The 24,326-nt window shown below is 42.8% G+C and overlaps 1 protein-coding gene across 1 annotated transcript in view; it reads right to left on the bottom strand.

Annotated features, from left to right (window-relative positions):
- Positions 1–4,149: 4,149 nt before the first annotated feature.
- Soat1 (sterol O-acyltransferase 1) overlaps positions 4,150–24,326 on the bottom strand; it is a 46,981-nt gene continuing 26,804 nt past the window's right edge. The window contains exons 4-16 of the mRNA XM_050135328.1: positions 21,315–21,466; positions 19,034–19,093; positions 16,728–16,835; positions 15,522–15,804; positions 14,463–14,541; positions 13,745–13,826; positions 13,338–13,383; positions 11,963–12,092; positions 10,225–10,322; positions 8,722–8,820; positions 7,400–7,535; positions 6,594–6,739; positions 4,150–5,590 (exon numbers count right to left, since the gene is read on the bottom strand). Of these exons, the coding sequence (XP_049991285.1) occupies positions 5,534–5,590; positions 6,594–6,739; positions 7,400–7,535; positions 8,722–8,820; positions 10,225–10,322; positions 11,963–12,092; positions 13,338–13,383; positions 13,745–13,826; positions 14,463–14,541; positions 15,522–15,804; positions 16,728–16,835; positions 19,034–19,093; positions 21,315–21,466 (1,476 nt within the window). The 3' untranslated portion in view covers positions 4,150–5,533. The remainder of the gene's footprint in view (positions 5,591–6,593; positions 6,740–7,399; positions 7,536–8,721; positions 8,821–10,224; positions 10,323–11,962; positions 12,093–13,337; positions 13,384–13,744; positions 13,827–14,462; positions 14,542–15,521; positions 15,805–16,727; positions 16,836–19,033; positions 19,094–21,314; positions 21,467–24,326) is intronic.

Below are 24,326 nucleotides of genomic sequence, written 5' to 3'. Positions count from 1 at the left end.
AGATGGGCTCCGATTTCTGGCAACAACTAGCTGTATTTATTTCCTATATAAGCTGGGCTTATAGGTGATGTTTTATTTCAACAGCGGGTCTAACACTCCATCACCTGGTGGCAGCTGTACGAATCAAATCCGTACACAACCGTCACGTGCTGTGTTCCTCAAAAGCTCCTAGTTCCTCCAGTGTTAGCCACAAACGCCTAGAGACTGAGTTCCTTTGCCAATGTGGGCAGCTACACACAGCATTACAGACATTATGTGGAAATTACTGCACAGGACTAGTAAGCAAGACACAGATTTGATTAAAGTAATGAGCTATTGGTTGAGACATTAAGGCTGGTGGAGTGCTTGCCCAGCATGCACAGGCCATGGGTTTAGTCTCCGGTACAGCACAGAAAAGGAATCGATTCCGCCTTGATAAAGCCCTTTTTACGTCATCAGAAATTCTCACTAGGGTCCCTCCTCTCTGTATTCCTAGGAAGTGGCTATGAGACATGCACACTAGATACGTGATGTAAATACCTAGGTCACAACAGCGATGCTCTCTAGAGGCTTGCCACTTCACTCTTGAGAAAAGCAGACAAAGCTGAAGTGATTTTGGAGACAAAACCGTGACCATCTGGTTTAAAATAACGAGGTAAGAACACCACAGGTGTGGCGGTTCCCGCTGTTACTCTCAAGAGGCAAGGCAGAGGAATCACAGCCAATCAAGGAGCAGGTGGACTCCATCAATGGTAGAAGGCTGGGGGCTGCTTACAGGAGCAGCAGGAATTCTTGGGACCCTGCCATTCCAAAGAGGTAACAACCTAGAGTTAGGTTTTGACTGTACAAAGATTATAAGGGCTGGCGCTCTGCAGCGATCCTATGAGCTAGCCATCTTTCCCATCACACAGAGGAGGAAAACAGCTCTGTCCCGGGTCACTTTGCTGTGCCTGGGTCTCTGAATCCACAGCCATGCTTCAGTCACCTCCCGACTGGCTCTCAGTCTGGGACAGGAGAAAACCACCCTACCAACGGAGAGGAACAACCCTAAGTAGATGCACTGTGTCTGTTTGTGTGATGGGGCTTGAGAGACAGGATCACTGGTCTTCAGCTTCAGCTGGTTGTGTAGCCTGGAATAACCTGGAATTCCGATCCTCTTCTCCTACCTCTCTAGAGCTGAGTTTTTCTTTTTTCTTTTCTTTTTTGAGCAGAGTAAACATAACGTTTATTAAGGAAAGGTGAGAAAGAACTCATGAATGGGAATTCCTCCAAGGAGGGATACCCATAACTAATGTCTTAAAAACTGTCATATAGGTTCAAACCATCACTATCAGTTTTGTTACCACAGCCACATGACTTCAGCTCAGTGGTTCTCAGCCTTTCTAATGCTGTGACCCTTTAAAACAGTTCATCATGTTGTGGTGACCCCAACCATAAAATTTCATTGCATGGTGGTTCATGCTTTTAAACCCAGCACTCGGGAGGCAGAGGCAGGTGGATCTCTATGAGTTCAAGGCTAACTTGGTCTACAAAGTAAGTTCCAGGACAGTCAGGGCTACACAGAGAAACCCTGTCTCGAAACAAAAAACAATAAATTATTTTGTTGCTACTTCATAACTGTAATTTTGCTACTGTTATGAAGCATAACCTAAGTATCTGTACTTTCCAATGGTCGTAGGTGACCCCGGGAAAGAGCTGTTCTGCCACCCACTGCGGTCATGACCCACAGGTTGAGAACTGCTCTTTAGCTTCACCCCCTCCCACAAACATGAAATTGGACTTGCCTCAAAATTTCTTATACTTTGCAAAACAGATCTTTTTTTGAATGAGCTCTCTTGGCAACAAATAAACGCCATCTTTTAAGGTTATATAGACCAAGTGAGTGATTTTCAAGTATATATGACTTGCCCAGGAAGACTGTAATAGTTCATTTTTAGGCAATAATTTTAGAGTTTCAAAACAAGTTATGTGTCCTAAATGAATTAGTTTTATAACAATCTGTTTGTAAATCAGATTATTTCTAGGTTGTACTTTTTTTTTGGCTTTTCAAGCAGGATTTCTTTGTCTAACAGCTCTGGCTGTCCTGGAACTCACTTTGTAGACCAGGCTGGCCTCAAACTCAGAGATACATCTGTGTCTGAAGTACTGGGATCAAAGGCCTGCACTAACACCACCCAGTTATATGCTTTGGAGCCTGTCCTGGAACTAGCTCTTGTAGACCAGGCTGGCCTCAAACTCACAGAGATCCGCCTGCCTCTGCCTCCCGAGTGCTGGGATTAAAGGCGTGCGCCACCACTGTCCAGCTTACATTGTACTTTCTTAACCTGACATCACCAACTTTTACCCCCAAAATAACAGAAACAGTCATACATTTTTTTCCACTGCCAAATATTGCAGCTACTGACAAGAGCAGCCCCAACCAGGTGTGCAGCCCCAACTCAGGAAGGCAGATACCTGAGTTCCAGGACAGTGATGTACAGCAACCATGTGCAAAACAAAACAACAAAAAGCAAGGTCTTGATGTTTTACTTAAATTTTAACATGAGGCAAGTAACATTATCCAGGCAATTTTAATATATTAATCCACCACCTAGAAAAAAAAAAAAAAAAAAACTAAACTTGCCCCCCCCCCATCTAGGATTGAGAATAAAAACATCCAATACAGAGGTAGTAAAAGACGAAAACAGACATCTAAATGCAAAGTCGAAACTGCTCATAAAGTGGTTCTCTTGTATGGTCACTTAAAATCAGTTATCATTCAAGCTTCGAGGAGATAAATACGACATCCCTTACTTTGTAGACGGTCTCATTCTTAACTGAAAACAGTTTCCACCCATTGGCACAATAAAGGAACCTGCTTGGAGCACACCATTAGCAAGAAGTCTGGGTTTTATTTTCTTTTTAAAGGGTTCATACAGTAATTTGAAGACAAGGGTCCTGCTAAGGCAACCAACAAAGTGGCCACATGGCTGCCAAGCCAGTCTTCTTTCAGAGCACCCGCCTCAAGGGGTCTGGACTTTTGAAGTTTAAGACAATCTTACAGTTCTAAGTGGTTTGCAGTCCTACACACATGCTGATCACCTAAAATCTTGGTAGGAAACGCATCCCTAAGGAAAGGCCTTGTTGGGTGTGGCAGCACATGCTTGTAAACTCCGGCACCTGAGGAGGCTGAGGCAGGGGCATATGAGGTCCATCACAGCTTGGGCTGCAGAAAAAGACCTTGTCTCAAAAAGAGTGGGTGAAGGGGAAGAGCAATCCTGACTGGTCCAACAACTGCAAAATTCAATACTGCTACAGAGTAACACCCTTTTCTGAAAATGCACACACAGCACTTCCCAGAATGGGGCACCCTGAAATCCCATCCCCTTGCTACAGAAGACTAGTTTATGAGCAACTTTCAGACCATTTCTGTTCTCTCATTACATTCAAAATACAATTACACATAGAAGAGACTTAGTTTATCCAGTAGTGGTGCACGCCTTTAATCCCAACACTTGGGAGACAAAGGCAGGTGGATCTCTGTGAGTTCAAATCCAGCCTGGTCTACAGAGTGAGTTCCAGGACAGCAAGAGCTGTTACACAGAAAAACCCTGTCTCAAAATACAAAACAAAACAAAATAAAAAAAAATTGAGAGAGTGATTGGCTCACTTCACTCTTTAAGACACAGGCCAGAACTAGTAGGCTCCATTCACAGCGTGTTGTTCAGGGGGTAATGACTCTGGGACAATACTGACCACTCGTTTGGGAGCAGAAAGAAACTGAGTCTGCTGAAGGTAGAGCTGAATTCAGAGCCAGCCTCTGAACACAGCAGGTGCAGAAGCAGGAGACATACACGTGGCCCACATCAAGAGTGATCATCAAGGAACTCTCCATTATCTTTTTGTGAGACTCAAAATGATTTTTAAAACCACTCTGAAAACACTTCGCAAAACTGTACAGAGAGTTGCCAGGATACCAGCAAAGACTCAAATGGCTGTGCCATGAACAATCCATGTGCTAGCACCTTATAAGGCTCATTTCTTTGGGCAGGAGGCTGGACTGCAGTTCTTTGACACCCCTTCCAATGTGCAGTCCTCACACACAATACCCATGCACACAAGCACAGTGGGTCCTTCCGCCACACCAGGAATGGGCACTGCAGAACGTGGAAATGTCACATAACGAGTACATGTCCTTACAAATGATCATACAGCAATTTATTTAATCTAAAAATATACTGTTAAAGTATAATGATGGGACAGATGTTTCAGAAGCCAGCTTCTGGATCCTTAGTAGACATTTAGTATTAATAGAGAGATTAATACTTCCATTATGGACTCATTAGTCTATACAACAAGGAAAGTTCCTAGTTATTAGACAAGAAAGCAACTGTACCAAAAGAATACTTCTAAACAACTTAACAGTTAAAGAAAAATCTTCAGGCATGGTGGTATCTTCTTCGATCCTAGCACTTGGGAGCAGGAGGACAGGGATTCAAGGTCAGCTAGGCTACAGAGTAAGTTCAAGACCAGCCTGGGCTACATAGCAAATTCAAGACTAACCTGGGCTATATAGCAAGACCTTACCTCTAAAAAGAAAGAAAGAAAGAAAGAAAGAAAGAAAGAAAGAAAGAAAGAAAGAAAGAAAGGAAGGAAGGAAGGAAGGAAGGAAGGAAGGAAGGAAGGAAGGAAGGAAGAAGGAAGGAAAGAAAAAAAACAACATCAATAAAATCTCCTACAGAACTTCTGAAAGCATAAATAAAACATATGGCCAGCTCATTGAATCTGTTTTAAAATGACTTCTCAAGTTTTGAAAGGAAATATATTTTCCCTTTATACTTTGGACCCTTAAATTTGTACCAGCATTGAAGGTGAAAGACTGCTAATTTTTTCAAAAACAAAATCACAGTTTATACAGAAAAAAAAAAAAAAAAAAGAGTAGACCAGAACTTTCAGAAAAATACAACATGGGGGCTGGGGTGTGGCTCAGTGTGCTGCCCTGGGCAAGGCCCTGGATTCTATTCCCAGCACAGAGACAAAGCAAAGCCAAAAGCAACAAAAGATGTGAGCAGAAAGCATATCAAGATTATCTTTGGGAAATAGGTATTTTCTCTCTTTCTATTAGAAATAACATTTATTTCTTCCCAATTGCACAGTTAACTAGCTGACCTCCTAATAGTGTGTATGATAGAAAAAAAACTTCAAAGCCAGAGGCACTGAAATGATTTCTTCCTAAGTGTTTTTGGCTAATTCATGGCCAAGATGTGTTTAGTCTCTGGTTGGACAGAATCAAGGAAATAAACAGATAAAACTACCAAAGCCTGAGCTGACATAACCCCGCAAAAACCCGCCATGACCTCAGCTATTGGTCCTCCTTCTCCCCAAAACGAAATAAACCAAAAAAAAAAAAAACCATGAAGTGACTCAAGGCCAGTTTCAGGTCGGTCAACAGGAGAGGCTGGAGCGGTCCAAACAACGTGGATAGAAATACGCAGTGACCGCTGACGACAACTGGCCGGGGATCAGGAAGAATATCCATTCCTCATTGGCAAGAACGGAGGCAGAGTCCAGGCTTCTAAAACACGTACCGACAAGTCCAGGAACGTGGCCGGACATAATCCAGAAATGTGGGCTAAGATGGGAGAAGCAACAGAAGAATGGTTCACTTATGAACACAGTTCATGTGAACTAGGTCTGGGGCAGGTAACAGCTGGATGCTACACATTGTACCTCTTTAAACTGCCCTAAGGGTTGAGAAACTCCGTTTCAAAAGATGTTGAGATGTTTTCTATCAATGGCGCCAATTAATTCAACTGAGAATTTCTGTAAAGGGTCCACTCCACTCCATAGACCATGGATCATATGGTAAGGAGGCACCGTGTCTCTTAACATCCTGATACCTTATTTTAGCAAAATTCAGTTTCAGTTTAAAATCTATGACTAGAGGTAGGATTAGCATAATAAAGCATGAGCATATGACTAAAACACGGGGTCTTAAATTAGTGATCCACTTCATGTTCTGCCTCCTCCTTTCGACTCAGCCTCATGCTCTTCACTACCCACACCCTTTGTATTATGTGCCCCTCACATCAGGAGTAACTAACACCACCCCCTTACATCAGGGGTAACTAACACCACCCCCTTACATCAGGGGTAACTAACACCACCCCCTCACATCAGGGGTAACTAATACCACCCCCTCACATCAGGGTAACTAATACCCCCCCTTACATCAGGGGTAACTAACACCACCCCCTTACATCAGGGGTAACTAACACCACCCCTCACATCAGGGTAACTAATACCACCCCCTTACATCAGGGTAACTAACACCACCCCCTTACATCAGGGGATAACTAACACCACCCCCTCACATCAGGGTAACTAATACCACCCCTCACATCAGGGGTAACTAATACCACCCCCTCACATCAGGGGTAACTAATACCACCCCCTTACATCAGGGGTAACTAATACCACCCCCTTACATCAGGGGTAACTAATACCACTCCCCAGCCCCCTTACATCAGGGGTAACTAATACCACTCCCCAGCCCCCTTACATCAGGGGTAACTAATACCACTCCCCAGCCCCCTTACATCAGGGGTGACACCCAAGCTGGACAAGCAACTCACATTCTTCAGAGGACAGTGCTGGCGGGCATACCATTCTTGAGAATAGAAGCACAGGATGACTCCATGGCCCAGGAAAAGAGAAGCCCATACCATAATGTTCCAGATCGGCCTTTTCCGGCTGTCATTGACAATGAAGTTAAAAGCCACTGAAGTTAGAAAGAGAACAAAAATACAGTTATCCACAGTCAACCAGGGATTAGGGCTTAGATACAGACCTGCAGCTGACTGCCAGCAGTGAGTATCAATCATTCATAGGCATCTTTCATCCTGCTCACTCACTCTACAAGTAAATGATGCTCAACTAAGAACACATGAAAATATATTTCATGGAGTTTTTTGGTTTTTTGTTTTTTTTTTTTTTTTTTGAGACAGAGTTTCTCTGTAGCTTTAGAGCCTGTTCTGGATCTTGTTCTGTAGATCAAGTTGGCCTCAAACTCACAAAGATCTGCTTGTCTCTGCCTCCCAAGTGCTGGGATTAAAGACGACCACTGCCTGGCCTCATGCCAGGAATCTCATGGATTCCTCTCCAGACACTCAAACATGAAACTGTTTTCAGGAGTTGCACAGTGACAGTGTTTGTGATTGGTCCCCAAGAGGCCACCTATTTCACACCCTCCCTCCAGTGTGTAAACACCTGCAGACACAACTGCACTGAATTACTCCATCAGTGTTCTGACACTGGCTAACAGGCTGCCTTGAAATGGTATGACCACCTAGCTTCTCTAAAGTGACGTCATAGTTTCCTTCCCGTTTCGCTGTCTCCGTTAGTGCAGCAGCCAGCACCCACAGCGGGCCACATCACTCACTTCCAAAGAACATGAAGAGGACAAAGAGCACTGGGTAGAAATAGCTCAAGCAGACAGCGAGGGCGTATTCATGCACGACCGCAGACAAGGCGAAGACAGCCAACATGGCGGCAGACTTGAACCTCTTCGAGAAAAACTAAGGTACAAAGAAAATATCCAAGAGTTAGTAACTTCAAAAATAAACAGTAAGCATGAACGATAAGAGATGATTACCACACACTAAAGGCACCTACTTAGTTATATTTGACTTTCTAAGCCTATACCTTAGGTTAATCCAAACCTATTAAAAATAATTACAAAAACATGCTCAATGTTCTAGTTTGGATATGAAGTGTTGCCTAAAGGCTCATGAGTTGAGGGCCTGGTCTCCAGGTTGTGATGCTATTCTGAAAAGCTCGAGAAACACTGCTGAGCCAGGTTCATGTACTGCAGGCTAGTCTTGAACTCTTGATCGTTTACCTCCACCTTCCAAGTGCTCACGTGACCATACCAGGTTCAAATTTCATCTGTCAGAGGGACACTGTATAAAACACTGGGCAAGCACCCCTTCCAGAACGAAGAAAAAAAAAAAAAGACTTGCCTCAGCCCAACATGGGACTTCAATATGAATGAGTGAGAGAACTCAGTCTGACACATGCCTGTTTCCTTAGCCGTCAGTCACTGAGGCAGATGACACACTCTTGCTTAACAATGAGAATTGCTTCAGAGTCACCAGTGTTAACGAGAAGTACAAGCTATACTTAGTTACTCTGAGTACATTATGCTCCAAAACATGGCTTATATAATAGTCTCTGGTTGACGGGATGAAAATTCACAGTAGCTCTCTACTTTTAACAAACAAATCCAAATGAAAGTGGGTGTGGTGGGCTGAGGAGAGGGGATATCGAGTTAATAAGAAGCCTGAGCTAATAGGCCAATCAGTTTATAATTAATGTAGACCTCTGTGTGTTTCTTTGAGACTGAAAGGCTACAGGACCAGGTGGGACAGAAAACTCAGTCAACAGACCAGCCTGGCCTTGAACTCAGAGATCCATCTGCCTCTGCCTCCCAAGTGCTGGGAGGTGTGTGCCAACATGCTGGACTTTTTCATAAAGATTAACTTACTGTATTTTTATGTGTATATGCATAGGCCACATGCATGCAGAGGCCAGAGGAAGTTATCCAATCCCCTGGAACTGCAGTTGCATGTGGTTTTAAGTTGCCCAATGTGGGTTCTGTTCCCTGCAAGAGCAGCAAGCACTCACAGCAACCACTGAGCCATCTCTCCAGGCTCCTCAGAATCCCCATTTCTTACATAACATCAACTAGGTCTTGCTGTTTACCCAGAGCAGGTCCTTGTATGCATAGTAGTAGAGCCAGTCATGGACCACCACATTCCAGGTCCTGTAGTAGTTGGAGTATGACGTAGAGTTCCACCAGTCCTGAGAGAAAAGGAAAGGTATAAAGTCACACACACAGCTAATGCCCTGGCCATTTCCAAAGAGTACTGCCTGACAAAATGCCTGAAGGTCGTCATTATGATAAAAATGTTAGCCCACACACTGATGCTAGAATCTCAAAAGGCATTTGAGCAGTTAGTAGTCAATACTAATGTATGTTAGAGCTAAACATGGCTTAAGACTCTGAGGGCATTTTGTCTCATTATCTAGTATGTTATGATGGAATACATAACACACAACCATTTACATCTAATGTTTGCCTCCGCAGCCATCAGTAAACTTCCTCTCTACCTTGTTAAACATAAGAGAACTGAGCACGCATGTGAACAGGCTGACTGGGACCAGGAAACATTTAATTATGAAGGGAGTGAGGTGGTGGTTTCTAATGTCCCTTTGTATTTCTTGCTCCCAATTTGAAGGTAAGACATTAATAGAATCAGACACCCAAATCTGCCATCCACATTTATTGTCTTTGAGAAAGGAGTAGTGGAGATGAAGTCGGAACAATAAAACGTGACATGGCCAGCTTTACAAGTCTAAGAATGCCATTTGAAGCAGAAATAACATCTTTGGAAATGAAGGAAGCCATTTATTTCCCTTGGGAACCACTCAGCAGTTTTAAATGGGCTAACCTGCTGAGGCCACTTCATAAAATCCAGCAGCCATTTGAAAGGCCCAGTGAGGAGCTGGCATAACGCCCTCTGGTAAACAGTTCCTACCGCAATCACCAGTACTCACAGGAGCCAACAGAGGCCATATGTTCTTTGTGGGGGTGGGAAGAAGAAAGGCCAAGACAAGCTTTTACTCTACTATAGCCCAGGCTGGCCTGGGATTCGTGGTAATCCTCCTGCTTCAGCCTCCTGAGTGCTGAGCTGATGAATGTAACAGCAATCACTTGCTATCCAAAGGGAACAGGTGTCAGTAGGTTACTCTAACTATACATGTATCAGAATTTCAGACTTAACATTGGGGAGACTAGGAGAACAAAATTATCTCATGAAATTTGTGTCAAAAAGCTGGTAACACTGTCAACAAAGCTCGACTTAGCAATATGGAAATAAATGGAACGTGACAGCAGGCAGGCTAGCTCAGGAGGCCAAGCCTACAGCACGACTCAAACACACATGCATTCGTGCTTCATGTGTGCCCTGACCCCCCAATCCCAATAATTTCTTTTTCTAATTGATTAGAAATGCCAAGATGGTGGTGCATGCCATTAATCCCAATACTCAGGAGGCAGAGGCAGACAGATCTCTAGAGTTCAAGGTCAGCCTGGTCTACACAGTGACTTCCAGGACAGTCACAGCTACACAGAGGAATCCTGTTTTAAATACAGATATTAGAGAGAAAACATAACATGAGAAGATGAGAGCAAGCATATAATACCTTATAAAACATCCTGTCACCAAAGCGTAACATCTCAGCAAAGGCATTGAGCCAGCAGTGCAAAAAGGCAAAAAACGTAAGGAACAGCATCAGCACCCCTGAAAACAAGAGCGACAATCTGAAGAGTCTTCTGAACAGCTTACAGCCAGCCATCATGAACAACACACCAGTGTATTTTTACCTGGGATGCTGCCGCAAAGCCTGCTGGTTTCCAGGTCACCCACTCCAGAGGTGATATAGTAGTACACTTTGGAAAGCTAGGGGTTCTGTTGTTTTACTTTTTAAAAATGGTAATTTATTTCTATGTTATTTTGACAGAAAATAGGTGATTCCAGCCTGTTTTAAAGAAATGCCTGGACATATAGCTGAACTTGTTACCCAAGACCCTTTAACTCTCCCTGGGTGCAAACACCACCTACAACAGGACTTCTGACATTCCAAGATATCCCAGGCCTTTCTATCTGTCCTTCTGTCAAAAATCCTTCCCAGGTCTTTCTATCTGTCCTTCTGTCCAAACATCCTTCCCAGGTCTTTCTATCTGTCCTTCTGTCAAAAATCCTTCCCATCACTTTTCTTCACACAGTATTTTTTTTTATTCTCCAGCATATTTCCAGTGCCCAATGCTGAATGTCATCTCTAAGACGAGAAACAAAGCCCCCAGGCTGTTCTATGCACATGGTACTTTCACACTGTACTGGGAAATACTCATTGCATGCCCACCTATTTCATTCAAAACAGATTCATACAGTGTTTGCTGGACAGGACAGGATAAACTAAAAGTGGCTTTAAAATATGATACTTGGGGCTGGAAAGATCTCAGTGGTTAAGAGCAGAGACTGCTCTTCCAGAGGTTCCGGCACCCACGTGGTAGCTCACTACTGTCTGCGACTCCAGTCTCAGGGAATTTGATACCCTCTTCTAGTCTCCAAAGCTACTGTAAGCACATGGTACTCATATATTCAGGCAAACACTAACATGCAAAAAATAAAAATACATAAATAATCTTAAAATATGATCCTTAATCTCAAGGAGTTTGCAGTCAAGTGAGGTAAGTTTGTGTGTGTGTGTGTGTGTGTGTGTGTGTGTGTGTGTGTGTGTGTGTGTATCCTTGTCTAGGGACATCTATCTAAAAGACAGGAAAGGGAGATGGTGACATCAGTAGTAAGCAGAGACCAGGCTAAGTCAAAGAAGCTCTGAAGCGCAAGCTCCCTGAAGTACAGAGTTTGTGTGTCTACAGCTGAGTCCTCAGCACTGGCACAGTGGGAACCTGCGTGTTACCAAAAAAAAGTACATGGAGCGAATGAAGCTAAGAGACAAGGCATGATGAAAAGAAGAAAGGTAAGAAAGTGGCCAACTGAGACTTCAAAATGTGGCCAGTGCAACCTGTGTCTCCTAGAGGTCAGTCTGGAAAACAGCTAAACCACCTATCAAGAGGTTACTGGCGACTTTAGGTTTGGGTATTTGGTGGCCAGGTGAGAGTCGAGATTATAGAGAACCGAAGAGGAAAAGGAAGAAACACATAAATGTGGACATAACACTGCCAGAGGAAGCAGACTGAAGTGAGAAGTGAAACCAGGAGGGCTTTTCACTTCTGGAGCAGATGAAGAAGTGGTGGCAGGGTTTATGTGGAGCTAAGTTCACAGGAAAAAGCAGGGAACTGAAGGTACCTAGAGGGCAGCTTCCTGCTGTCTTCCTGACTATATATATGGATGGACAAATTAAGGAGTGCCCAGGTTACCTGGCAAGATGGAGTTAAATACACACAGGACCAGAACACGAGCGCTGAAGGGCTCCTGTTTAATATTCCGGAACAATGGGGCACAGAGTCTCTCAAAGATGTAGTATACATAAAACAGGCAGCCAAAAACCTGAAACACAACAAAGAAAACAATGACGGCTTCATAAAAAGGAGGACATGTCTTCCTCCAAAGGAAATACACATACAACTAATGCTTACACATATTTCATTAAACCCCAGTATCTAGAGGATGGCCCCACTCCTCCAGAGAGATACTCAAGCCTCATTTCCACCATGACTTTTCTTAATAATTTACTAAATTACTTTTTAGATCACATCTTGCTATGTAGCTCAAGCTGGATTCAAACTCAACAATCCTTCTGCCTCAGCATCCTGAGTACTGAGTTTATAGACACATGTTACCACACCTGGCCCAAATCGCATTTTTAGAAGACTATGAAGAACCTGTTTATGAAGTCTGCAATAAAATAACTCATTTTACAGCTGAATATTTGTCTTAAATAGAATTTAAAATGGTAGTTTCTGGGATTTATAGTTCTCAAAATGAGTGAGGAAGAAATGGGGGGTTCAAAGCAAACCCCCATGCATACAACACCACCCAGAAAAGGGAAAAGGAAATCTATCTAGGTTCTTACTAAAATAACCAAACAAAATTACCTTAAATACTCTCCTTTAATGGGCAAAGCACACACATCGCCTGCATTGGGGTAGCTTGAAAGGTTTAGCCTTAACAGAGCACATTCCTGAAGTGCTTATGACATACTTTGCCACCTTTAGGTTTTGGAGACAGGTATTCACTATAGTCAAGTCCTGGTTGATTATAGAATTCAAAACTCCTCTTCCAAGTATTAAGGTCAATTGCATGAGTCACCACCCCTGGCTCAACATTTTAAATAGATTTTTTATTTTTATTTATTTATTTATTTTTAAAAAAAGGGCCAGCCATAACGACCACGCCTTTAATCCAGCACTTGGGAGGCAAAAGCTGGGAGACCTCGGTGAATTCGAGGTCAGCCTGGTCTATACAGAGTGTTCCAGAACAGTCAGAGCTACATAATAGAGAAATCCCATCTCAAAAGATTTATGGGGCTGAACAGATAGCTCAGCAGTTAAGAGCACTGGCTGATCTTCCAGGACCCAGGTTCAATCCCCAGCACCCACATGGCAGCTCACACTTGTCTGTAACTCCAGTGTCAGGATTTCTGACACCCTCATACAGATATACATGTAGACAAAACAACAATGACCATAAAATAAAGCATATACTTTTTTAAAAGGCCCATTTTTAATAAATAAAAATCAAAAAAAAATAAAATGTACCAATCATCATGTTAAGCAGTCCTTAAAAAGTTACCTGTAAAAACTGCATAGCAACGTAACCCCATCTTACAGTAGGAGTCCTGAAAAGAAGAAAAACGGGTTCTCTGTAATAAGCAATGAACTATTTCTATTCTGTCCTTTATCTACAATGTAAATAACCTAACGATATTTTTCTACACAGAATCATTTATGGAATAATGGAATAGCTTAGCAGGCCACAAAGCCTTGAATTTGATCTCTAATCCCCCACTACCAAAAATTTAACACCAAAACCATAACAAAATTACGTAATTCTATCAAGAATTAGTCATTAGAACCAGCCGCTAGAATGACCACTGAAGGCATTCAGTACTCTCTATAGCCCTGTATGAACTACCCTCCTCCAAAGCTGTCCCCTCACTTGGAGCACCCCTGGGCTCCGCACATCTCCCCCAAGGTTACCTCGGATAGCTGTCGCGGTAAATAAGTGTAGGAGCAAACAGGAAGTACAGGTACTGGTTGACTGTGGGTACTGGAACTGTGCCTAAAAAAGGATTACAAGATCTTTGACTTCTCCCAGCAAACTAGAAGAACCGAAAAAGGAAGCAAGAACAGGGCTAGCCAGGGAGTGGTGGTGCACGCCTTTAATCCCAGCACTCACATTTGGGAGTCAGGGGCAGATGAACATCTGTAAGTTAAGGCCAGCCAGGACTGCACAGAGAAACCCTGTTGGGGGTGGGGTGGGGGGTTAGGAGGAGCAGGAGCAAGAGGAGGAGGAAGAAAACAAGAAGGAATAAGAGAAGAAGAACTGAGAACAGCATGACCTCCTGGCGCCTGTGCTTCTTCCTGGTCTATTAAATGACTTGTTATTCATGCTATAACCCGGTACTGCCAATCTCTTTAGGCCATTACTGGGACTACAGAGGGAAGCTACAATTTGCAAAGTAAGCAGACACAGGTGGAGTGAGGCTATGAACATTCCATTTACAGGAGCCTAAAGATACATTTTTTTGCATTGTAGATAAAGGGACAAAACAAAACAGGAACTAATGAGTCTTCCAAATCAATATGGATCCCATGCACAGAATAAAATATACTCTCTACAGAATACAATGTCATTCCAGCATGCAAAAAGATGAAATACCCCATCAATAGTCCTTTTAGGTGAAGAGTTACATACTTGATTTCTCCTTGGCTGCATTGAGTACTCTCGGCACATTCTCTCTGACGAACGAGTGGGCCTTCATTACCAAACGGATCTGCCAAAGGAGGGGGCAGTCAATCCCAGCACTGTCTGTCTCCTATAAGTAACTCTAAAACTGCACTGGGTAACATTCACACAAAACTTAAATTTGCACATACCAACTCGTTAGCCTTTATAAAGGGAAAAAAAAAACCTTGCAGAGAAAGATATATAATCTCTTCAATTATTTTGTACCTAACAGAAGTCTTATTTGTTTATTAAAAAAATATAATATTGAGAAGTTAAAAATCTGTTCAAGGGCTGGGCAGTGGTGGCGCTTGCCTTTAAACATAGCACTTGAAGAGGCAGGGGCAGGTAGGTGGGTTTCTGTGAGTTCAAGGCCAGCTGGGTCTACAGAGTGAGTTCCAGAACAGCCAGGACTGTTTCATAAAGAAACCCTGTCATGAAAAAACCACAAAGAAAAAGTCTGTTCAAGGGCTGAGTGTAGCTCAGAGGTGGAGGTCCCGCCTGACTCTCTCCTGGCACTGTAAAGGAAAAGCTCAAACAATGTTCCTTTCCATTGGTCAACACAAGCCAGAAAACCCCCGGAGTGTAGGACAACCAAATTAAAATGTATGTCTCATTTCAACAAGAGTAGCTACATGAGGACATGGTGAGTTCAGCACTTCATCCAAAAGCTTTTCCAAAAAGTATTTCAAAACTTCTTTCAAAAATAGTTCCATATAACTTATTTCAGCTCCAGATAACTGAAGTAGAACAAATTCTTTAAAATGATATGACCCAGGTAAACACTTCAATTCAATTGCGTTACCTGCAATCCCAGGATTTGGGAGCAGACAGCAGGAAAATTAGAACTTAACTGGATATACATGAGCCCCTGACTCAAAATCCCTTCAATTCCACAAATAATGGTAATAGATACATATAAACACATATCCAGTGCTCGCATCAGTTAATAACAGCACCAGTACTGGATCATTGTTGTTCTTAGGTAAGTAGGCATAGCTTCATTCCGAGTGCCACTCAAATCCTTACCTGCTCAAGTATAACAATGAACCGGGAGGCTGGAGGCAGTGTATACGCTAGCACAACATATGTTGGGATAAAACCTAGGATTCCGAGCTGAAAGACTAAGAAGAAAAAGCCGTGGACAAGGGAATAGATCAGTGGATGAGAACTCTTGCTGTAGCCATGGGCCCAATGTTGGAACAGGAAATAGGGGATTGAGAGTGTAGACAGGAACATGGACCACCAAGTCCAAATAACAGTAGGCAGTTTGCCAAAGGCGTAGGCCAGGAGATTGAACTCAAGTACCAGCCTGCGGAGGGAGAAAAGTAAAAAGGAGTGAATGATTGATACGCAATGAACGTACAGAACTTAAAATGCTCTCTCTCACACACATATATACCCACAGCTTTCAACTTTTATAAATACTGCAACATTCACATACCAAGGTCACGGGTATCAACATGTCACGTGTGTTTATTACAGCAGTGCTCACAACAGCTAGGTTACCGACCAAACTAAGTGTCCATCAATGGAGGACACGTAAGGAAACGTGGTATATGTACACAATGAAATGAAGTTTTATCATTTGTAGGAAAACAAGTGCAACTGGACATAATCTTATTAAGGGAATTATGTCAACCTCAGAAAAAGTTATTTATATTACACGTTTTCTATCATTTGTGGGTTCTAGACTTGAGACACTAAAGAGCGTGTATGTGCAGATGACAGGAAAGTAGAAGCAAACTGGGAAACAAAGGGGACTAAGAGGAGGGAGTAGAGAGAGGTGGGCAGCTGCCATATGGGGAAAGTAAGATCAAGGAACACTATATACTTGCACAAAAATGGCCTTATGTAATTATGCATGAGAGAGAGAGAGAGAGAGAGAGAGAGAGAACAAGAGAACAAGCAAGCACTTTAAAAGAGCCGTGAGTATAGTTCAGCTGTTGAGAATTACAGCATGGTTGACCAGGAGCAGCAGTATAGACCTGTCTTCCAAGCACTTGGTTGGAGGAAAGGAAGATCAAGAGTTCAAGGTCACCTTCAGCCAGTGTGTAGCTGGACTACTTCCTCAGGAAAAAAAATTGATGATGACATTGATGAGTGACTGAACTCTTTCTTTTAGTTTTAGGAGGAGAAACTCAGCACTAATGCAGCTGTCCTGGAATTATTTTAAGCAAATGAGAATAGTCATTTCACACATCCGCTGGCCAGACACCTTCCCGCCTGTCTTACCTTCCTTCATCAATGTAATCTACCACGAGCGTGCTGAGGATGAAGAGGATGAGGAGAGCAATGAACATGTGGTAGATTGTTCTGATGTGGTCCACTTCAAACAGTTCACTGCAAATGTAGGTCAAGCAAATCATGAGTTAATCATCTATATTTAATTTTAAAGTACCGCACAACAATGATACTTTTTAAAGCAGTTTACAAGATGTTCAATCTACTCTTTGAGAGATCATTTTAAAAACTCAAAAGAGCACAGTATAAACCTGGAATATACAGAAATTAAATGATACAATCAAGGTAAAAAAAAAGCAGGTTCTTAAACTTTCTTTCCAAAATAGGATACTGATTCACGGAACACAGCATGGCTACCCCAGAGCAGCAGTCTCCGTCTAGGAAACCCACTGGGAGCTGTTTTCTGTGTGGGCAAATGCGGGCCGCCAGAAAGGAAGGACACAGGCTCTTTTATTCCAAGTCTCCGGAGCCGATTCGGCTTTACAAACTTGACAAAGTCTGTGTTCCTTTATGACGATGGCGGCCAGCTACCTACCGCCCACCAACTTAAACCTTAACCAGCGCTGTTTACTTTCTGCTGGCCTGCTGCAGTCCTTCAGACTGGCTGTTTGCCTTTTAGCAGAAAAACCCTCTGGGTGACTCTTCCTCAGTCAGCATCTTCTCTATCCAACTGGCTCTGTATGGGAAGTATGTGCGGCTTCTAAATGACTTTGAAGGATCTAAGATATTCTTAAACCTCTGCATAATGGCTCTTCAAACTCTTAACAAAAGCCTAGCTAAGCCATTTCTTTGGTCACATTTCTATTTTTTTAAGTTCAAGTCTAATTTATTTATTCATTTATCTGTTTGTTTATTTATGGTTTTTCAAGGCAGGGTTTCACTCTAGCTTTGGAGCCTGTCCTGGAACTAGCTCTTGTAGACCAGGCTGGCCTTGAACACACAGAGATCCACCTGTCATGCGCTACCACCACCCGGCTAAATTCAAGTATACTGATAACATTTCTCTCCTCCCTTGTTTTTCCCTTTCCTCCCTTCTCATTAATGAGGCCTAAACTCTGGGTTTCATGCATGCCTAGGTAAGTACTCTATCACCGAACTATAGCCCCCTTCATTTTATTAATTTTAAATAATGTAATTCTTATGTTAAAATGTTTAAATAGTGACTCTTCCTTCTTTGTGGAAAGCTTGCATTTTTCTCAGATTATAAATTTTAAAAAGAACACGGCCCAATTGCTTTAAAGGACAACATGAACAGAATATAGAAAACTCTGTCCTTCACATCAAGGTTAGGAACCACACCCCAATTTGGCTTATAAAGTAAGTTTTCATAAACAAGGTTCATTTTTAAAGGAAGGCACATCACAGCACCTGACACAATTTTCATCAACCAAATGCTCTCTCCTAATGCTGGTAAACTTCATCAATATCCCAATGAATAGCTGAATAAGTAGGGGACTTATCAGTGACTAATAACAGGAAAGAAGAAACAGCCATCTCCCATCCAAAGTGCACCTTTTGCTTTGGTTCATGAATTAAGTCAGTACAATGCATTCATTGCATTCAATTTTAAAGAGACTAGATAATCATGGAATTTTAAAAAGAAAACTATCAAGAATCAAAGGAAAACACACACACATTAAGAAGGCAGTTGTGGTAGTTAGAAAGAAAATGGCCCTCAATGGGAGTGACACTATTAGGAGGTGTGGTTTTATTGGAGTGGGTGTGGCCTTGTTGGAGGCAGTGTCTCTGAGGCAGAGGGTTGTGAGGTCCCATATATGCTCAAGCCACAATGAGTGTCTCAGTTCACTTCCTGTTGCCTGCATGTCAAGATGCAGAACAAGGCTACTTCTCCAGCACTGTCTGCCTGCACACTGCCATGCTGCGCCATGATGATAATGGACTCTGAAACTTAAGCCACCCCAACTAAGTGTTTACCTTGTAAGAGTTGCTGTGGTCATGGTATCTCTTCACAGCAATAGAAACCCTAAGACAGCAGCAAATCCAAAATTCTCTCCAAATTTTCTTCTGCTAACTCTCTTGATAAACAATTCTGTGTAACACAACTTCAAAGAATTTCTCAAAAGATAGTTAGCTGCTTTTATATCTAACTTTTCCAAAGAAGCCAGAAAGAGAACTAGAAGATAGGCGAGAAGGAACATAAAAACATCAAAGTTCATGACTTATATGGTCTTGAAACAAACTAGATAGAAAGACAGACAGACCAGAAAGTCTATAAATCAAGACAGTTTTTCCTTCCTAAATCAAACTAATAATTAACAAAAGCAAAAATCACTCACTCTAACAGAGACCGCCTTGCAATAAAGATCTTCCCTTGTTCTGGAGGTGCTCTCAGATCTCTGTAAAAGAAAAAAAATTAAAACATAGATAGTAGAAGAACAATAAGAAGCTTAATCGCAGGAGCAAAAGTGTACTTACCAGCAAGTGTACTGGCTAACATTCCTTGCTTGCCTTTCCCCATCCAATCGAGTACTATGTTGGTTTTTTTTTTTTTTTTTTTTTTTTTTTTTTTTTTTTTTTTTTCGAGACAGGGTTTCTCTGTAGCTTTTGGTTCCTGTCCTAGAACTAGCTCTTGTAGACCAGTCTGCCCTCAAACTCCCAGAGATCCGCCTGCCTCTGCCTCCCGAGTGCTGGGATTAAAAGGCGTGCGCCACCACCGCCCAGCTTATGTTGAGGGTTTTATGCACATTATCTCAGCACTCCTGGCAGTGCTGTGGAGTGGGTGCATGTATACTTACTTAGGTAGGAGCTATGCCAGATGTCTAACTGAAGCACCAGAGATTCCATTTCTAGCCCATGGTAAGGCAGACCCTGAACCACCCATCCTGAAAGACCCGGAGGTGATGTACCACCACACTGCACACTGCTATTGACGTGTCCTCCACACTGCACACTGCTATTGACGTGTCCTCCACACTGCACACTGCTACTGATGTGTCCTCCACACTGCACACTGCTATTGACGTGTCCTCCACACTGCACACTGCTACTGATGTGTCCTCCACACTGCACACTGCTATTGATGCATCCTCCACACTGCCTGATGCTTGTTTACTTTTAACATTTTAGTTAATGTCTTATTTGGGGCAGGGTAGACCACACATGTGTAGAGAGACCAGAGGACAACTTGCAGGGAGTCAGTTCTCTCCTTTCACCAGGTTAAACCAAGGATTGAATTCAGGCTTGGCAGCATCTCTTGACCTGATGTTTATGGGACACTTGCAACAATCCCAACAGCTAGCTTCCTCATCATATCAGCTGCTTTTGGGAGATAAAACACGTTTAGTGCCTCACATACCATCTTATTAGGGCACTGCCGTTGGCTATTACACTCACAACCATTCTCCAGGAGAGACTAGCAGGGAGCACACAAGGGCAAAGTAGCACACAGTAGCCGTTGATGCCTTCCCTCTAAACACATACTAACTGCAGGGTACTTTACTACGAGTACACACCAAATAGAGTACAACAGGCATGGGAAGGATGTGGTTACATCAAGGACTCTGAAGCAGACTCCCGGGTAGATCCCTGATGCGGTATCTCGCATAGCTGCACTAATCTGTAACATGCGGATAGCTGTGGCATCTACCTCACCACGAGGGGCTTGTTTAAGGTTTTGTACCCACATTATAAAACCCATACTGGGTCAGTGTTACAGCTCAGCAGGTAAAGACATTCGTCACCGAACCTGACAACCTTAATTCAATCTGGGATCCACAGGGTGGAAGGAGAGAACTGCCAATCAAAAACTGTCCTCTGACCTCTACTTGTCCACTGTGGACTGCATGCCCCCACATACACATACATATATACAAACATACACACATACATACAAACAAACAAAATAGATGAATGTAAAAAAAAAATTAAGTTAACCAGGCAGTGGTAACGCACACCCTTAAACCCCAGCACTCGGGGGCAGAGACAGATAATCTGTGAATTTAATCAAGGCCAGCCTGGTCTACAAAGCGAGTTCCAGGACAGCCAGGGCAGTTACACAGAGAAACCTTGTCTCAAAAAACCAAAATAAATAAATAAATAAATAAATAAATAAATAAATAAATAAAATAAGCTATGATAGTAAATAAAATAAAATAAATGGGACCCTATATTAAGAAGGGAAGCCGGGCGGTGGTGGCGCACGCCTTTAATCCCAGCACTCGGGAGGCAGAGGCAGGCGGATCTCTGTGAGTTTGAGACCAGCCTGGTCTACAAGAGCTAGTTCCAGGACAGGCTCCAAAACCACAGAGAAACCCTGTCTCGAAAAACCAAAAAAAAAAAAAAAAAAAGAAGAAGGGAAAAAAAACCTTTAACCCCAGCACTCAGAAGGCAGAGGCAGGCAACTCTCTGTGAGTTCGAGGCCAGCCTGATCCACATAGGGATCCAGGCCAGCCAAGGCAACATAGTGAGAAACTGACTCAAAAGATAAAAAATATAAAAAAGAAATTGTAGAAGTGGTGACAGGTGTGACCCGGGGCATTTCCACTGCACTCCACATTCTGACCACGGAGCTGGCTGGAGGAGATGTCTACACTGGGAGACAACAACACACATACTCACTTGGCTCTGTGGTTGTTTTTCATTTCTTCAAGAATGGAGAAGGTTGTAAGAGCACACCCACCATTGTCCAGAGATGCAGACTTTTCAATAAGATTGGTCACAAAATCATCAAAGTGACAACCAACTTCCTTCAGAAACAGTGGCTTCAGTTCCTAAAGTTTAAACAAATAAATAAAAATGTCAGCGTTTGCTTGTGGGTCACTGACGTTTCTCTGAGGGTCCCTTAAAGTGTGGGTCGACGGAAAGCCGTACTAAACAAGTGAGCTCACAGGAGTCAAAGCAGAAAAAATAATTTCTATCGTTGATTTGTAGTTTCAGACATGTATGAAAACACAGTAGGCCGGGCGATGGTGGCGCACGCCTTTAATCCCAGCACTCGGGAGGCAGAGGCAGGCGGATCTCTGTGAGTTCGAGACCAGCCTGGTCTACAAGAACTAGTTCCAGGACAGGCCCCAAAACCACAGAGAAACCCTGCCTTAAACCCCCGCCCCCCAAAAAAAGAAAATATATACCTGTGGCCTTTCTACTCTCTTTTCCTCCCTCAAAGTTGCTATGTAGACAAACGACCTTGATCTTCCAAGCCCTCACCTCCAAAGTGCTGGGATCAGTCACGTGCCACCATGCCTGGCAATATGCCTACATCCCCAAGGATACTGAAGGACCGCCTGGTAAACGAGCATCCAGGAAGGACACTAACATCAGAGGGGCATGATGGGAGAAATGGAAGGGAGAGGCAGAGCAAGTGTGAGGCCACCTGGACTAAGACCCTGCCCCCAAACACATACACCACAGCAGATAAAAATGAGAACATTCTTTTAATAGTTTTATTTAGAAAACAAAAATCAATACATTATGTCTATATTATGTAATTACCACAGTCTTTTTTCCTAAACAAATCCCTTTGCCCCTAAGTTCCCATAACGAATATTCTAAACCATTTTTTAAAAACATTTATCTTCTTATATGTGTTTTGCCTGCATGTGTCTATAAATACCATGCACACGCCTAGTGTCTGCAGAGGTCAGAAGAGGGCATCAGATCCCTAGGAGCTAGAGTTATGGATGGTTATGAACTACCATGTTGGTGCTAGGAACCAAATTCCAGTCCTCTGCAAGATTAACAATGCTCTTAACCACTGAGCCATCTCTCTAACCCTCACAATTTACATTTTAATGCATGTCATTTTGCATCATAGCTATGTTTATATAATATTTATTCCTATCTCCATAACTATGTATTTAGCTAACCATAAAACATGAATAAAGTCATGGTGGCACATGCCTTTGATCCCAGCACTTAGGAGGCAGAAGCAAGCAGCCCTCTGTGAGTTAAAGGATAGTCTGGTCTACAGAGCTAGTTCCAGGACAGCTAAGCCTACACAAAGAAACCCTGTCTTGAAAAACCAAACAATAAAAACAAGAAAGAACATCATGAATATGTATGTGTTATATAGCTAAATACTGCCATACATATTCATAAAAGTTAAGAGTGTGTGCGCATGTTATATATACACATCTATACATACAAAATCTTATGAAAATAGATATGTAGAACCATGTGAAGTGGTGCACACATGTAATCCAGACACACAGGAGGCAGAGGCAGGAGGTGTCTCTGTCTCAAAATATACACAAATAAAAATTATACACAATTGTTATTTGGGCCTCTAGCTGTCCTTAATATTTTTTTTTAAAGATTTATTTATTACATATACAGTGTTCTGCTTGCATGTATACTTGCAGGCCAGAAGAGGGCACCAGATCTCATTACAGATGGTTGTGAGCCACCATGTGGTTGCTGGGAATTGAACACAGGACCTCTGGAAGAGCAGTCAGTGCTCTTAACCTCTGAGCTATCTCTCCAGCCCTGTCCTTAATATTTTAAGATAAATACTTGCAGTTTTTGAAAATATTTATATATTATGAATATATATGTCATTTTTTCAGGTTACAATACATTGACACAAAAGGAATGGTATAATTTTGAGATCAGGCTGAGCTACACAGAGTTCTAGAACAGCCTGGGATATTCTAGTGAGACCCTGTTTCAAAATAATAATAAAGAAACAAATAGGAGTGAGCAAGTAAAACAAAAGCCTAGACATGCCTATGCACGCAATTAAACAAGGGCAGCAGGATAGTGGGAATATGCCACCACACTCTCACAGATGCTACGGCTCTGCCTCAGTGCTGGGTTAAAGTCATGTGCCACCACACCTGGCCCTAAAATAAATTTTAAAAAGTAAAGTGATTTTTTTTTTCTAATGGAGAAATATACTGAGAGGGAAGGGGCAGGATCTTTTGATCCCACCCAGGACTAGGACAAATTTGGGGCACTCCGAGGCACTAACTAGGGAGGCAATAATAAACACATGAACCCAGCACCCTGTCCTTGTGGAGTGAGCAGTGCAATGCCCTTGGCAAGTTCTAGAATGGAGTTTTTCATTGTTGAAGCAGAAAGTGCTAAGTGCTAAGGTCAGGGACGGGCAGAAGGGTGCAGGGGACAAGCCATGTGTGTAAGGCCGCGGCTTCCCTGTGCTTGGAGTCAAATCTCAATTTCGCTCAGCACTGAAGAGAAGCCCAGGTTCTTGAAACAAGGGAAAGGCTTCCAAGCCACCCCTTTCAGCACTCCTTGCACGCTGTTGTTAAAGAAGTTATACAAATGTCAGTAAAAGCTGCTTAGTCAAGTCTTCCTCCCTTCAGCTACAGCTAAATTTGAGTCAGAGCAGAGGCGGGCAGAGGCGGGCAGAGGTGGGCAGAGGTGGGCAGAAGTGGGCAGGGGCAGGCAGGCACCATGACCGTTCAGCTGGAAAACTGTCGCAGTGCGAGCCTAGCAACCCAAGTTCAGTTGCTGGGAACCCTGACTAGAGAAAGAGCACTAACTCCCCTGACCTTCAGATGTGCACCGTGGCACGTGAGTGTTATACACACACACACACACACACACACACACACACACGCATTATAAAATAACAAAAATTGATGAGTCTATTTTTTTCTTGTTTAAGACAGA

This window comes from Alexandromys fortis, unplaced genomic scaffold, assembly GCF_014885135.2.
Source record: "Alexandromys fortis isolate MF-2015 unplaced genomic scaffold, M_Fortis_MF-2015_v1.1 scaffold_21, whole genome shotgun sequence".
NCBI lineage: Eukaryota > Metazoa > Chordata > Mammalia > Rodentia > Cricetidae > Alexandromys > Alexandromys fortis.
Note: the sequence above shows the minus strand (reverse complement) of the source record. Positions and strands in the feature narration are given on the sequence as shown.